The 15,661-nt window shown below is 41.7% G+C and overlaps 1 protein-coding gene and 1 long non-coding RNA gene across 2 annotated transcripts in view; one reads left to right on the top strand and one right to left on the bottom strand.

Moving 5' to 3' along the window:
- Nucleotides 1-12,448, bottom strand: part of NUP160 (nucleoporin 160) — a 39,008-nt gene extending 26,560 nt beyond the window's left edge. Inside the window, exons 1-9 of the mRNA XM_010964529.3 lie at nucleotides 12,298-12,448; nucleotides 11,926-12,037; nucleotides 8,346-8,556; nucleotides 7,807-8,029; nucleotides 6,466-6,544; nucleotides 5,822-5,936; nucleotides 4,887-5,045; nucleotides 1,011-1,088; nucleotides 632-729 (exon numbers count right to left, since the gene is read on the bottom strand). Coding sequence (XP_010962831.2) covers nucleotides 632-729; nucleotides 1,011-1,088; nucleotides 4,887-5,045; nucleotides 5,822-5,936; nucleotides 6,466-6,544; nucleotides 7,807-8,029; nucleotides 8,346-8,556; nucleotides 11,926-12,037; nucleotides 12,298-12,397 — 1,175 coding nt within the window. The 5' untranslated portion in view covers nucleotides 12,398-12,448. The remainder of the gene's footprint in view (nucleotides 1-631; nucleotides 730-1,010; nucleotides 1,089-4,886; nucleotides 5,046-5,821; nucleotides 5,937-6,465; nucleotides 6,545-7,806; nucleotides 8,030-8,345; nucleotides 8,557-11,925; nucleotides 12,038-12,297) is intronic.
- LOC123619560 (uncharacterized) overlaps nucleotides 12,427-15,661 on the top strand; it is a 70,681-nt gene continuing 67,446 nt past the window's right edge. Inside the window, exons 1-2 of the long non-coding RNA XR_006728202.2 lie at nucleotides 12,427-12,488; nucleotides 15,397-15,478. This is a non-coding gene — a long non-coding RNA (uncharacterized LOC123619560). The remainder of the gene's footprint in view (nucleotides 12,489-15,396; nucleotides 15,479-15,661) is intronic.

The raw sequence follows: 15,661 nt of genomic DNA, 5'->3' as shown, positions 1-15,661 counted from the left end.
TTTTGTAAGTATTAAAAAATTTTAAGTGAATATCATGTACATTAAAAAAATCAGATAACAAACATATCACGTCTAACATTAGAGATTACCAATGTTAAATTGTATTATAATTTTATACTCATAAAATACTAATTTGTTATATATTAGAGTTCATTATTTTTTGAAAAAAAGGGTTTCCTGCTTTTTAAAAAAGTTTGAAAAACATGGTACTCATTCAATCTATTACAATGAGGAATCTATTACATTCACCCTCTTACGATGAGGAAACTGAGACCCCAAAGGGGTTGCAGTGTCTTTTGGAAGTTGTAGGTATCAGAAACAGTCTTTGCTCAGAAGGAAAGAAAATATCCAGATTAGAATTTTTTTGGATATGAGCTATCTTATCCCAAGAAATATGGTACTATTTTTTTTTAACCTCATTCCGACTTTAAGAATCCTTATTTTGTCCTAAAACCATGAGGTTGGAAATAACACAAAATTCAAAAGAAGTTATGTCAGAAAACAGGCAAATCCAGGGATGAATCCTTTAAATGCAAACATCTGACTTTGGTTCTACATAAAGAGCTCTCTGGTTTTCTAAGTATGAAACTGCTTGCGGTAAGGTAGGATGATAGAGGGGAGGGACCCGTACTGTTCAAAGTTGATGTATTTTACAACTGTTTGGTTCTCAGCATCATGCCACAGGGCCCAGATATCCGTGGAGGTTAAGGCAAAGTCAATCAGTGTCTCCTAGGAGGAAATGTAGGGGGAAAAAACAAACAAAAAAACAGGTTAAAATAAGAAAGAAAAGGTATTAATTTATGGCGACTTAAATTTGTATTGGCAGGAGAGGTAAAAGCATGAAAACAAAAGACAGTACCACATGAATTTGGTAAAATCCAAATGAAATTTTTTTGAGTGAAATTTCATTAAATACTCCATTTTTAGATTTCAATCCCATTACAACATAGTTAGTTAGTCAATGCTTCTTTCCTGTACTAATGTGATAAGCAAAGGATGATTCAACCTACCTGAGAAATGAACAGTGAGGAAATGTGATCTAGACTGTAGCGGTTGTTCTCAGTGCTCACCAACTGGAAAACGCAGAACTGTTAAAACACAAGTTGGTGATTTAGTACTTGAAATAATCAACAAGCTATTTTTCTAAGCAACACACTGGCATTCAGAAACCAAATGTTTTAAAAAGTGTAATAAATTACAGAAAGTATTTACCATCTGAACTATTTTGAAGCATGTGCTTCAGTAGTATTAAGTACATTCACACTGTTGTGCAACCAATCTCCAAAACTTTTTTCATTGTGCAAAACTGAAACTCTATACCCATTAAACAACTCCCGATTTCCCCTCCCTCCGGCCCCGACAGCCACCATTCTACTTTCTGTCTCTATGACCTTGACTACTCTATATAACGGAATCTTAACAGTATTTCTTTTTGTGACTCTGTTTCACTTAGCATAACATACTCAAGGTTCATCCATGTTACAGTATGTGTCAGAATTTCCTTCCTTTTAAAAGTTGAATAACCCATTTTATGTATATACATCTTGCTTATCCATTCATTCATCAATGAAGACTTAGGTTGCTTCCACTTTGGGGCTACTGGGAATATTGTTGCTATGAACATGGGTGTACAAATACCACCTCAAGACCCTACTTTGAATTCTTTTGGATATATACCCAGAAATGGAGTTACTTGATCATATAGAAATTCTATGACTAATTTTTTGAGGAACCACCATGCTGTTTTCAATAGTGGCTGCAAAACTTCACATTCCCACCAGCAATGGACAAGGGTCCCAATGTCTCCACATCCTTGCCAACACTTGATATTTTCTATTTATTTCCCCCTACAGTAGCTATCTTAATGTGTGTCATGGGGTATCTCACTATGGTCAGAAACCTATTTTTAAGTTTATATTTTTACCAAAGTACCAGACATCTTGAATGTGGATGTCTGTGGCAATGTCAAGTCACTGCACAAGTTTGTGAATGTGTTCTCTCACTTTCTGTACTTATGTTACTGCAAACTGGTAACAAACAATTTGTGGCTCAGGACCATTCCACGGACCACACCATAGGTCTACAGTAGGACTTCTGTCTTGAGATTTTTAATAGTGTGGAAATACAGATGGCATCCTTCTAACACTGAGGATATGATGCTTGAAATGATTAAACTAATGCACTTATTAACAGTATTAGAATCTAAAGAACCAAAAGAAAACTGAGAAGAAACAAATGAGATTAATAGGAATGGATGTAAAGCATTATAGAGATTAAAAAGAGAATCTTCAAATATGCAGATTAGGGAGAAAAAACACGCTGAAGAACAGTTTTTATTTAAGAAAAAAAAGACCTCAACTTCATTATACGCTGACTGGTAAAGAAGTGTTACATAGCTGCTAAGAAAGTGCATCTGATTTTAGGCCTCATTAATAGAACCATAATGCTCAAAACAAAGGAGGTAATAGCTCTGCTCAATTTGATACTACTCCTAGAATACCACATTCACCTTCAACATAACTTTCAGAGCAGTGGTTCTTAAAATGTGGGCCATAGATTCCAAGAAGTCCCTGAGACTGTTTCAATGAGGTCAAAACTCTTTTTTATAATACTACATTATTTGCCATTTTCACTGTGTTAATATTTGCACTAATAATGCAAAAGCAAAGGTGAGTAAAATATTGGTGTCAACGTGAATCAAGGGAGAGGCACCAAACTGAATATCCTTTCATGATAAAAACCCTTAACAAACTAGGAATAGAGAGGAACTTCCTCAACACGATAAAGGGCATTAATGAAACAATTCACAGCTTACATCACACTCAATGGTGAAACACTAAAAGCTTTTTCTCTTACATCAGGACCAAGACATGGATGTCAACGTTTGTCATTTCTATTCAACACTGTATTGGAGGATCTTTCCAAGGCAATTAAACAAAAACAACAGAAAAAGTCTCCAGATTGGAAAGTAGTAAAACTACCTTTATTGGCAGATTCTATTGTCCTATAAATTTAAAAAGTCCCACTCTAATCCTAACCCTAACCCTAATAAGAGTTCAGCAGGGTTACAGGACACAAGATCAATATTAAAAAAACTGTATTTCTATAAACCTGCAATGAGCAATTTGAAATGTTATTAAGAAAATAATTTCACTTACAATATAAAATACCTAGGAATAGACTGATAGAAAAAACCACAAGTTACACTCCGAAAACTACAAAACATTGTTAAAAAAAAATTAAAGATCTAAATAAATGGAAAAGCAGCTTATGTTCATGAACCAAAAGCCTTAATACTGCTAAGATGGCAATAATTTCCAACATGATCTACAGAGCCAACACAATCTGTATCAGAATCTGTGAGGTAATAATAAATATATATAGTGATCTCTGTCCCTGGCTTCTGACACCAGCTCCTAAAACCCTTTCAATCTCCTGAGTGATAAGGGTTCGAGAAGCATCTTTTGTTCTAACATTTGGTTTTGGACACTGGTTCCTGACACAGAGCTCCTAAACCTCTTGGAATTTCCTGGATGATAGGAACACTTTCTGTTCTAAGGAGATGACTCCTGGATAGCTTCAGGGTGGGGGCTGGTCACCAGAAAGACCAAGCTTGGAACTTTCATCCCTGACTCCCATCCTCTGGAAAGCAAAAGGAGGCTGAAGATTGAGTCAATAATCCACTATGGCGATGTGATGCAGCCTCCATAAAAATCCCTAAGGTACAGTGTTTAGAGAGCTTCCAGGTTGGTGAACACATCCATGTACAGAGAGGGTGGCATGCCCCAACACCCTGGGACCCTTCTGGACCTTGCACTACGTACCTCTTCATCTGGCTGTTTTTCTGTAACCTTTATCATACAATAAATTCGTAAATAAAAGTGAGTCCTTCCCTAAGTTCTGTGGGTCATTTTAGCAAATTATCAAGCCCAAGGAGGGGGTCGTAGAACTAATCAAGAATCCAAGGAGGTAAGAAGGTCTCCATGTTTGGGAGTAGCCTGGCTTAGGGTGAGGTGCATGAGCAGGGCAAGAGGGTTTCCACATATATCGAAGGCCTGGCGCAGGGTGAAAACTCAAGCAGGATGAGGAGAGTGTCTATGCAGGGTGGCAGTCTGCACTGGGGCTTAGAGCCCAAGTAGGTGAGGAGGGTGTCCACTGCATGGGGGTGGACTATTGCAGAGTGTCAGGGCCCAGACAGGGTGAGGAGAGCATCCATATGGAGGGACAACCTGGACAGGGACATCAGAGCCCAACAGCGGTGAGGAGGGCACCCAAGCAAAGCAGCACCCAGCATGGGGAGTCAGAGCTCCAGCAGCATGAGAACAAACCCCACCTCACTGGAATGTTATTAGGATTAAATGGATGACATGTGTAGTGTGTAAGCCCACAGCAGGCATGGTCCAAGCGTTTGCTATTGATGTACATAAAAGGAACACATAATACCCAACAAGTGGCTGTTTATTATATGATTACACCATTACATTGCATCCTAAATACTTCATCTACATACACACAACAGATAGTGTCTGGATGATGAGCAAAATTATTTCTAAAAATTAACTTCCCCTCAACCACTTAATAGCACCTACGTCCCTATCATAACTCCATTGTTTTTTACCCATACTTTCCAGATGACTCTTTCTTGTTTAGTTTTGGGTTAATCTTTCCTTTCATACTCCTTTAAACTCTCTACCCCTCTTCATTGTGACTTCTCCTTCAAGATCTTTTCATTCTCATATTAGCATAAAACCAACAATCTCTGTGGAACAACACATGAAACATCTAGGTTGGTGTGCAGAGTTTAAACAGACTCAGTGAGTCTATAGCTACTTCCCACATCAGTCTACACAGAATACAACTTGATACGAGTCTTACTGGTTTCATACCTGTCCTCGCTTTGGTGCATGTATGTATATCCCCAGGTAGAGTCCCATGGAAGGGGAATAAGCAAGCCGCAGTTTGTGACCAGTCCCAGCAGTCAGCCGAAGGTCTTTATTCACAGGGACATACTCCAGCATGTCGGCGACCATCAGGCACATTTGGTCCTGCCCAAGGTAAGAGTTAATAAGTAGTATCAGAGAATATTCAGGTTAGAAAAACGCCTTCCCTTTTTAAAGAATGTACATCCAACAGGGGAGGGTATAGCTCAGTGGTAGAGTGCCTGCCCAGCATGCACAAATTCCTGGGTTCAATCCCCAGTACCTCCATTAAAAATAAACAAATAAGAACCTAATTACCTCCCCCAACAAAAAATAAAAAAATAATTAAAAAATTAAAGAGGGGAGGATATAGCTCAGGCGCTAGAGCACATGCTTAGCACGCACAAGGTCCTGGGTTCAATCCTCAGTACCTCCCCTAAAAATTAACAAATAAATAAACATAATTACCTCCCCCATTAAAAAAAAAAGAATGTACATCCATATCTAGCAGCCTATCTAATTTATCTGCTGAAGAGTGCTTTTTTTAAAGGCTGAGATGAAAATATCTCTTTAGTTCCAATAGATAAAATCATCAGCTGTTTTGTTTGAAAATCTTGAAAACTATTTTACCAACTTGTATTTTAAAAACACATTTGTTCCTAAGTGAAGAGTATACTCTGTACCACCTCACTTTTCTGTAGGACTCATAATTTTCAAAATAAAAATACAAAAAGAGGAGAAATGTATGAAAAATAAAGTAAATGAAACTGTCTAAATATGAAAATTTCCAAACTAAAAGCTCTTACCAGAGCTCTTCTAAGAGAGGAAGTAAGATTTATTTAAATTCCCTTATAATTCGCAATCCTATTTTAACTTACAGTAACTATAAACGTAGCATTTACCTTATAAGACCACATTCGTAATTTATGATCTTGACACAGAGCAAAGATGAAGGCATCGTGTTCAACACAATGAACAGCAAGACTGAGGGGACGATCCGAAGGCCCCTGATCACCTCTAAAAACATAAGGCCAAGTTTTAGAGTTCTATTGTTGCAAATTATTTAATTATCAGAACTTGCAATTTAAGAGACAAGATACAATTATAAATGCACACTCTTAACAGAAGGAGCAATAGTTTTCAGGCTGGTCTAAGAGAATTACATTTTTCATTTGACTTATAACCAATTACTACGATAAATTTTAAAACTCTCTAAATATCAATGGAATACTGTTTTAAAAATCAAACTTTCTACTTCTAATATTACACAAAATTAGATTTGGTAAGTCAGGGCAGAGCACTGAACTGGATGTTGTGAGAAGAAATACAGTAAGCCAGTTTCTGTCATCAAAGTGTCCAGTCCCAAATGAAGTGGGCTCTGGAGTGTGGCTCTTCTCAGAGGGAACGTGATGCTGTGTAGCCCCTTCTCCTTCCTAGTATAATGTTCCACTGCCTTGGAGTCAGACTGGGAGCGCTAGCAAGTGCTGACCAGTGCAAAAAGATTAAATTCTCACGCCCTTTGATTTACCTACCAGAGACCACCCACCTGATAGCTGTTGGCATCCAGCCTATAAGCAACCGTTGCATTACTGAACTCTGTTTCAGCTCCACAACCGACACCATCCCTACAAGGTTGAAAACAAACCAGTCATATCCAAGGCACCTCTTGACCATACTTGGTGAAACCCAAAGGTGAGGAGGATGCAATCATAAATGAGGAATTTATGACAGGTGATGGGCTTCTACGTAATACACCTTTCTACATGTATCACACCTTAGATACTTTGAATCATTATTAGATCAATAAAAACAGCATCTTTACATTCCTAGAAGAAATTTTTGCCATTTACAAACAGTAAATTATATTCCTGCTCAGAAGAATCGCTTCATTCTTCCAAAAGAAACACTGGACACCTCTCATGTGCCAGGTACAGTTCTAGGTGCTGCTGATAAAACAGTCAACAAAACAAATTAAAATACTCCTGTCCTCATAGAGCTTACATTCCATTGAGAGGAAGAGAGAAGCAGGGACAGATAATTGGTTAGAAAAATAAAACACAGAAAGGGCATAATGAATGCTAATGGTGGGGGTGAAGGTGGGGTGTTGCAATTTTAAAAAGGTGGTCAGGGAAGGCCTCACTGGCACGGAATAAAGACCTAAAGGAGCTGCGGAAATGAGCCACGCTGGTATCTGGGGGACTATCCCCTGCAAAAGCCCTGAGGTAGGTGTGCTTGGAATGTTCAAGGAGCTGCAAGAAGGCATGTGGCTGGTGTAGAGCAGAAGGGGAAAGAAGAAGGTGAGGTTAGAGGCAGCAGGGCATCACCGTAAGGACTTTGGGTTTATTCAGAGTGAGATGAAGAACAGCCCTATTTGAGGGCTTTGAGGAACAGAGTGACATGACTCAACTTAGGTTTCAAATGTATCAGTCTGCCTGAGAAGTTTCTGCAGAGGGGTGAGGACAGATCTGGGGAGATCTTTAGGAAGCAAATGCAATAATCCAGGCAAGTGAGCGGTGACCTGGACAGGGTATTAGCAATGAACTTCCTTGTTTCAGTTAATTTACTTTAGTTACGGTACCTCAAACTGAAGGCAGATAACCAGTCAACTCATCTCTACTAAAGGCCTTAGAAAAGAACTGTCTTACAGTTTTGTTTTCTCTACTCAAATAAGCTGTACAACTCCTCATCCACTGTATAAAATCTTGCCCTTTTGGGAAAACACGGTCAAGCATTAGGGACTCATTAGGCAAACAATAATGAGCGACCATTTTAGGGCTAGTATAGAAACAATTCCTACATCGGATGATGGCCTTGGACTTCTAATGTCTGCTTTAATGCCAATATTCCTTTGTTTAAAATTAAACCCATGCTCAGCTCCCATTCTTACCGGGTATGTCATAAGGAGGTAGTTTAAGAACAAAGATTCCCCCAGAGGCAGATGGTAGAGCAAACAGAGCCTCCCCGTTGTTGCTAAGCCAGGCTGCTGACGTGGTAGAATTTGGTGAGAGTCCAGGAACTGCTGGAATTAACTGATAGTGGCAGGGATCCCTGAAATCAACTTTTCCAATGTCAGTGAATATTGATTGCATCTGACTTTCAATTACCAACTCCTGTGGAGTAATTAAAAAGAAAAATCTGTTAAATGAAAATAAACTGGATTTTGTGCAGTTCCTCTCAGTTACTACAAAAGTTTTTAAAGTAAAAAATTGTTGAGCTTAAAAAGAAAGCTATTCTTTTGTAAGACAACTATTCTTTTCAACTTAGAATGTGTCTTATCATTTTAAATAGTAATCATGAAAATATGCTTCATTAGGGCTAGCAAGGAATCTGAATTTTCTTCAATTTTGCAGGACACTGCTTCAGCACTAAATCTGTGACAGTCAGAGTAACTTGGGAAATAAAGGATATTACACTTAACCAACTTACACTCCTGTACATCCGGGAAGGGTGTGGTAAAAGTAACCTGTGCACTGTTTGATTGGTTAATATCAAGATTATCACATGATTCTGAGTCTCAGAGACATGAACCCCTGCAGGTAAGAGGCTGCAATTTTGGAATTTGAGGCGAACTGCATTATTCAACAGATTTATGTCCAGTGACTCTTCCACCAGCTCCAATGTATCTCCAGAGGTCTTCCTATTAAAAAGAAAAGACATTTGTTTTAAAAGTTTATGCTTTTCTTTCTAACTTATTATTGCATTGAAATGTATGGCAATAGTGTCCAGGTGAAGTCTCTCAACTTGAAAATTTTGGATAAACAAACTCAGACCAATTCCAAACCACCACACTATATAGTCTACAAAACACAGCATTATATAAAATTCAAATCTTACTATACAATTGTTAAATGGAAGCATTCCCAAACTTGATAGTCCATTTTCTTTAAGAAGAATATTCAATGCCACTAAACTCCACTATAATGAAATCTCACACCATACACCCTTATTAGTTATAGTGGAATGTGGCCTCCACATATATTACTACAGTGTCAAACTACAATGACCTTAATAAATGTGAGTATTTCCCCTTCTGTGACATCTTCCTGCTAAGATGCAGGGCAGACTCTTCTTCAGGCACAGCTCTGCCACGTGGTAGCTTTAGAACCACAGAAAGCACCATGCTGGGAATGCCCGAACTTCCCATCACCCCGTCTACCACATTACCCGAATCCATTCTCTAGGTGATCTCGTTCAGTGTAGCAGCTTTAAATGGCACTGAATGCCAACAATTCCTCAACTGTGTCTTCAGCCCAGACCCTCCTTTGAACTCCTGACTACGCCTCAGCACTTCCCCTTCCGTATCTCACAGGGATCTCAAACCAAACCTGTCCAAAACAGAACTCTTGGACCCAGCAAACCCTCTTCACCTGTGCTCTTTTCCAACTCATTAATGGCCATCTCTATAACTTCCAGTTGTTCAAGTCAAAAATCTGGGGGTCACCCTTGAATCTTCTCTTTCTGTGTACCCTACATCTGATCCAACAGTAAATCCTAACAATTTCAACTTAAACCGCATCCACAATCAGAACCTCTCTCACTGCCTCTGCCAATACCAGCCCTGGCCTAAGCCATCATCATCTAATGTCTGCAACGTGGCACCAACCTCCAGGTGGTCTTCCTACTCCCACCCTCTTTCCACTACATTCTGTTCTCAACACAGCGGCCACAGCAACCCTTTAAAAACACAACTTAGACCATGCCATTCCTTCACTTAAAACCCTCCCATCTCACTCAGAGTACAAGTCAAAGCCTTCAAATAGCCAACAAGGCCCTAATCTGGTCCTTGGCTACCTTATTTCTCTATCCTTTCTTCACTCAGCTGCAGACTCCTGGCCCCTTGCCATTCTTTGAAAACAACACACAAGCTCCTGTCTCAGGGTTTTTGCACTTTTCATTCCTTTTTCTTGGAAGGCTGTACCTAAAATTCTCATCCCCCAGATATCCTTACTTCTTCTTCTCAAATATCAACTTATCACTGGGTCTTGCCCGACTACCCTATATAAAATATTAATAATAATTCCCCTTCCTTCTTCTCTATTCCACTTACCACCTTACAAACTATATTTACCTGATTTTAGGGGGTTACTGTTGATCACCTGCTCCCTCCACAAGAATAAGGACTGTGCTTTGTTCCCTGCTATATCCTCAGTCCCTAAACGTTGAGTGGAACATACTAGGCATTCAAAAATATTTCTGAAATAAATAAGATTTGTAACTCTAACATAGGTCTTTTCTTCTGAGCCTCAGACCTATACATTTCAATGCCTACTTCACACTGCCAAAGGGCTGCTACACAGATACTTCATTAGTACATCTAAAAGAATTATTCACATTTCTTCAAAATCCATTTCTATATCTCAGTAGATGACAATCCCTCTGCCCAAAGTCTGTTTAGTCACACCAGAAACCTATTTTTCCTTTACCATTCCTTATCCCATATCCGATCTATCATCAATTCCTAATGAAGCTGCCTTCTATGTATATCTTGAATCCACCTATTTCTTTTTTCCTAGTCACTCCCACAACTGAGTCACCAATATGACTTATTTGGTCCATCATAAAAACAAATTGTTCTTTTGTATTATACCCATCCCACCCAACTTACTTTCTGTGGTACCAACTGGTGCCTGCTGAGGCCCTGCGACTCCCAAACTCCCAGCCCTTAGGCATCTGCCTGCTCCTCTTCAGAAGGTAAAGTACATCCTTTTCTGATGTGTGTTTGCCCTAGCAGGATTAATAGCCCTGGGAAATGGCTAACCTCACAACAGCTCAGGCTGACTTGTCTCAGTCCGCGTTTCCTCCTTATCGGAGTCGTAAATTCCACTACCTTACCATACACCAAAGACCCTTACCTCACTCATAGCCAGTCAAAAATCTGTTCCCCTATTCCTTTGTGTTCACAGCCCCTTCCTCAATGAAAGGCCCTGCACGTTCACCCTCAGCGCTCACACACTTGCCTCTCCTCTGTGTGGCCTGCTGTTGTCTATGACAGTGCACCTAATAAACTCCTTCCCTATTTTCACCCTTCGTCTTTGGTAAATTCTTTTACCTCCCGAGACACCCTCCCACCCGTGTCCCTCAACACTTCCCACAAAGTAGACTGGTTATTTAAAAATGCAATTTTGATCACATTAGTAACCCTTTAAAACCCTCCAGTGAGCGCTCAATGAATTTAGGATAAAACCTAAAATCCTTAAATAGGACCTGAGGGTCCTTTGTGATATGAGTCCTGCCTACCTCCCTGGTCTCAGCATCTCTTCCATCATTTTCCATTTTGCCCACTGCGCTTAAGCCACAAAGACTTTCAGTCAGTCCCTCAAACCTGTCAAGGTCTGCACATGGACTTTGCGTATGGTGATCCCATTTGCTGAACTGCTCTCTCCCCCAACCCCTTGCCCGACTAACATTTCATCCTTCAGGTCTCAGGTTAAATGTGATTTACCTGAGGCCTTTCCAGCCCCATCAATAACATTTTGTCTTCCCATTAGCCTCTTATAGCCCCTATACTTTTCCTTTGAGGAAAGCAGGAAAAACTTGTATTTATATACCTATGTGTGGTCATTAGTTTTATGTTTTTTTTCCTTCTCAAAACTGCCCCATGAAAGGTGGGTCCACATCTATTCCTACACTGCTACAATATCTTGCATGATGAAAATGGTGATTGTTTTTATTCATCACCCCCAGTATACTTAGCAGTGCCTGTCATGTAAAAGCTCAAACGTATCTGTAGAATGAAGGAAACAGTAAAGCACTATAAAACTGGTCTTTGGGGCTTTATCCCCTACGCTACATTCCTTCCGCTTTTAGTGCTGCCTGAGAGGGAACCTCTTCTAGAACTCTGTGTCTCCTTAATTTCCCACTGATTCAGATATAGATAGAAAACAGTCTTTCTCTTTTCCTGCCAATAACCATTTCAGAAAATGAATGACACCTTGGGAACCACCACGAAAATTCCGAAGCCGAACAACCCAACCTTCCAGAGGGGTTTGACAAACACTGCACTTACCAATGAATGAACCTGTTTCTGGTGACGGAGAACAACTTGCCACTTTCCACATAGTAGAAGCCTCCCGCGCTCTCACTGTATTTCGCGGCTCCGGCCACGGCATTTGCAGTTCCTGCAAAAGGAGAGTGGGAAGCCTGCACACGTGGTTCTCCAGGGATGACACGCGCTGAGAAAGCGGAGGGTGATGGACTGACAACCCATACAAAACGAAGGGGGAGAAAAGGGGAAGAAGTAGGACACTAAAGAAGCTCTGATTCCGGGGCTATAGGCATGTGGGCTCAGAAGGATGAACTGGGGGTCAGAGATTTAGGGATCCACGGGAGGAGTCCGAGGGGAAGGATCGGATCGCGCCCTACGGGGATGCTGCCGTACCAATGCCGCAAACTGTGAATTCCCGAAAGTGCCTCGGCCTTTCGCGCTCAGCTCCGCTGAGTTCCACGAAGCTCCGTTCCAGGGCTCCCGCCGCCGCCATCTTCCCGCCGCCGCCGCGAGGCCCGACGGGACACCAGCGGGGCCGGGCGGTGGCGTCACTTCCGGAGGCGGAGCGAGCGGAGAGCGGACAGGTAAAGCGGCTGGGAAAGGCCCCGGGCGGGCTCCACTCTGAGCTGTGAGGCTTCCACCGACTTGGTTGGAGACAGGGTGGACAGGGAGGAAGCCGGATGAGAGGGGCAAGGGGAGCCTGCAGACTCTACCTGCGAGAGCCTTTGCGTGGCGGGCTAGGAAGCCCCAAGGAGCGGCGCCATTTTCCCGGCGGCCTCAGGGCAGGGGGCGGGGCCGAGTTTGTTTCCATTTTAAAAACCGCGGCGCGGGCGGCAGGGCTGCGCCCCCCGGGAGGGGCGAGGTCCTGGGAGGCTGGGCGTATGGCGCCCTCTGCCGGATTCCGAGTTTGCCGTCACCTCTCCCTGCTCCGCGGTGTCAAGTGAATCTCTGCCCTGTCTCCTTTTCTTCACCTTTCGGGGACCCTTGGGATGGGGAGTGAAGGGCAAGAGGCCTTTTGTTTGGTGTTGGAATTTTTTCAAGAGACTATATTCGTGTATGCTTATATAATGAATCATAATTTGTTCACTTAAACATTGATGCTGCCACCCTGCTGGGATTACCTGAATGCTGCTTGCTTGCATACGTGAAAAGGAATTTGCCTTTCCTTCCATTTGTGATCCTGGATGTTTGGAAGGTATTGCGGCTTTACCCGTATATTTAGAGCAGAACAGATGCTCGATTTGGGGGGAAAATGCTAATTTTCAGGGGGAAAGGTGTTTTTCCCTTGCTAGGCAACGTTTGTTAAGCACTTCTGTTACTGTTTCTTGTTGATACCGGTGGCCAGGACCCTTCTCTGTCCTTCTGCTTCATTCCTGTATTTTGGGTTGCTCTCCACTATATTTTCAGCTCACTCCTAGGACACCAACTCCGGCAATGCAATCCCTCCGTCCCACCTACAATCCATTGTTCCTGTCATCTTTTAACTGTCCCTTACTACTTTGATGTTTCCTTCTAGCTCTGCTTAAATTCCATTTAATTTACTCCCTTGCCTAGCTCTCCCTCATCATCATACTCAGATAAAAACTACTGCTTTAATTAACTCCAAGTCTGCAGCTGCGTAGAACTGGAGAAAAATGTGCAGATGCACTGGCCTGCCTCCCTCTGCCTCCATCATGACTCTGAACCTTCAGTGGGCCCATTCTGCTGACCAGCAAACACACTGTACAGTAAAGTTGCTTTCTACCTTTTGCCAGAAAGGAGGTACAGAAGAGGGGGTGACTTCCAGTCATACGTATACATAGGTATATTTGTTTTCATATTCTTTTTCATTAAAGATATTGAATATAAATCTACCTTCACTCAAAAAAAAAGATATTGAATATAGTTTCCTGTGCTATACAGAGGAACATTCTTTTATCTTTCCATTCAAACTTTTCCTCCTACAGCCTTCTGCATTTCCTTCTTAGGTAGCTGAACCCACTCCAGTTGATCTTACTTTACGCTTGCTCTCCCTGTCTCTCTGTTTTCCAAATACCCTATGATGTAACTCTTCCCAAACACCACGTACATTGTTTTGTTTCTTTTTGTTTGGACTCCTATCACAAAATACTGTATACTGGGGTTGGGGGGACGGTATAGCTTAGTGGTAAAGCGCGTGCTTAGCATGCATGAGGTCCTGGGTTACATCCCCAGTACCGCCATTAAAAAAATAAACCTAATTACCTCCCCCTCCCCCCCCAAAAGGGACTCTGGAGGAAAAAACAAACAAACAAACAAAAACCAAAATAAAAAAAAAGATTCTATATACTGGGTGGCTTAAACAACTGACATTTACTGATCACAGTTTTGGAGCCCTGGAAGTTCAAGATCAAGGCATTCAGTGTCTGGTGAGGGCCTGCTACTTGGTTCCTAGACAGTCATCTTCTTGCTCTGTCCTCAGATGGTGGAAGGGGCAAGGGAGCTCTCTAGGGTCTTTTTTATTAGGGCACTAATCCCATTCATGAGGGCTCCTAATAACCTAATCACTTTGAGATTATAATTTATATAAAGAATATCATATTTGGTCTTTGTCCCTCTTCCTGGCCCAGAGCACCTAAAACCCTTGGAATTTCCTAAGTGACGAGAGGATAGATATGTCTTTTGTTATGTTAATGAAGCAATGAAAGTTTCTGGGTAACCTAAGGATGGGGACGGGTTGCCAGGTGAACCAACCACTTGATTAGAGGGTTGGAACTTTCAACCCTACCACCCCAACCCTTGGGGAGGGGAGAGAGGCTGAAGATTATGTTCAGTCTCCAACGGCTAATGATTTAATCAGCCATACCTCTGAAATGAAGCCTCCATAAAGCTAGAAAGGATGGGGTTTGGAGAGCTTCCAGGTTGGTGAACCAGAATGCATCCATGTTCCGGGCCCCAAACTCTATGGGAACAGAAGCTCCTGCATTTGGGACCTCGCCCTATGTATCTTTTCACCTGGCTGTTCATTTGTATTCTTTAATTCTGTTTCTAGTAAGTGACTGGTTTTTTGAGTTCTGTGAGTGACTCTAGCAAATTAATCAAAATTGAGGAGAACATCGAGGGAACCTCTGATGTATAGCCAGTCGGTCTGGCCATAGGTGACAACCTGGAGTTGTGATTGGCCTCTGAATTGGGGGCAGTGTTGTGGGACTGAGCCCTTAACTTGCAGAATCTGCTGCAATCTCCAGGTGGATGGTGTCAGAATTGAGTTAAGTTTGTGGGACACCCAGTCAGTTTCTGGGAGGAAGTGAGTTAATTGCTTGGTGGTGTGGAAAAACCCCACGCACTGGACCTCCCCAAAGCCCCTCTTTGAAATACCATCATATTAGGATTACGTTCAACATGTAAATTTGGGGGAGGACGTAAACATTCGGTCTGTACCACTTGTTAAAAACTTTCAGGGGCTCCTGTAGCCCTGATTTTCAAGATCTTTGTCCCTATTCAACTTTATCTCTCTCCTTTTAATTTCTGCAGCTCCTTGAAGGAGAAACACTTTTTTTTTGTCCCAGTTGTGTGCTGCTGTCTTCATGCAGTGGGAGTACCCGCTCGAGTCCAGGTGAGATTCAGTCATATCTGAGCACATCTGTCAAACTGGTGCAGTGGACTTGCCAGAAACCTATTTGCAAGGGGACTGAAAAGAGTCTTGGGAAGCGATTTTGCCTTGGAGAAGGAACCTGGAGCGGTCCAACGATGCCGTAAGACTTGGCTGTAGTTGAGGGATCATTTTGAGTACAGTGAT

The sequence above is a fragment of the Camelus bactrianus genome, chromosome 10, assembly GCF_048773025.1.
Source record: "Camelus bactrianus isolate YW-2024 breed Bactrian camel chromosome 10, ASM4877302v1, whole genome shotgun sequence".
NCBI lineage: Eukaryota > Metazoa > Chordata > Mammalia > Artiodactyla > Camelidae > Camelus > Camelus bactrianus.
The sequence above is the reverse complement of the archived record's forward strand: the minus strand, read 5'-3'. Positions and strand labels throughout refer to the sequence as shown.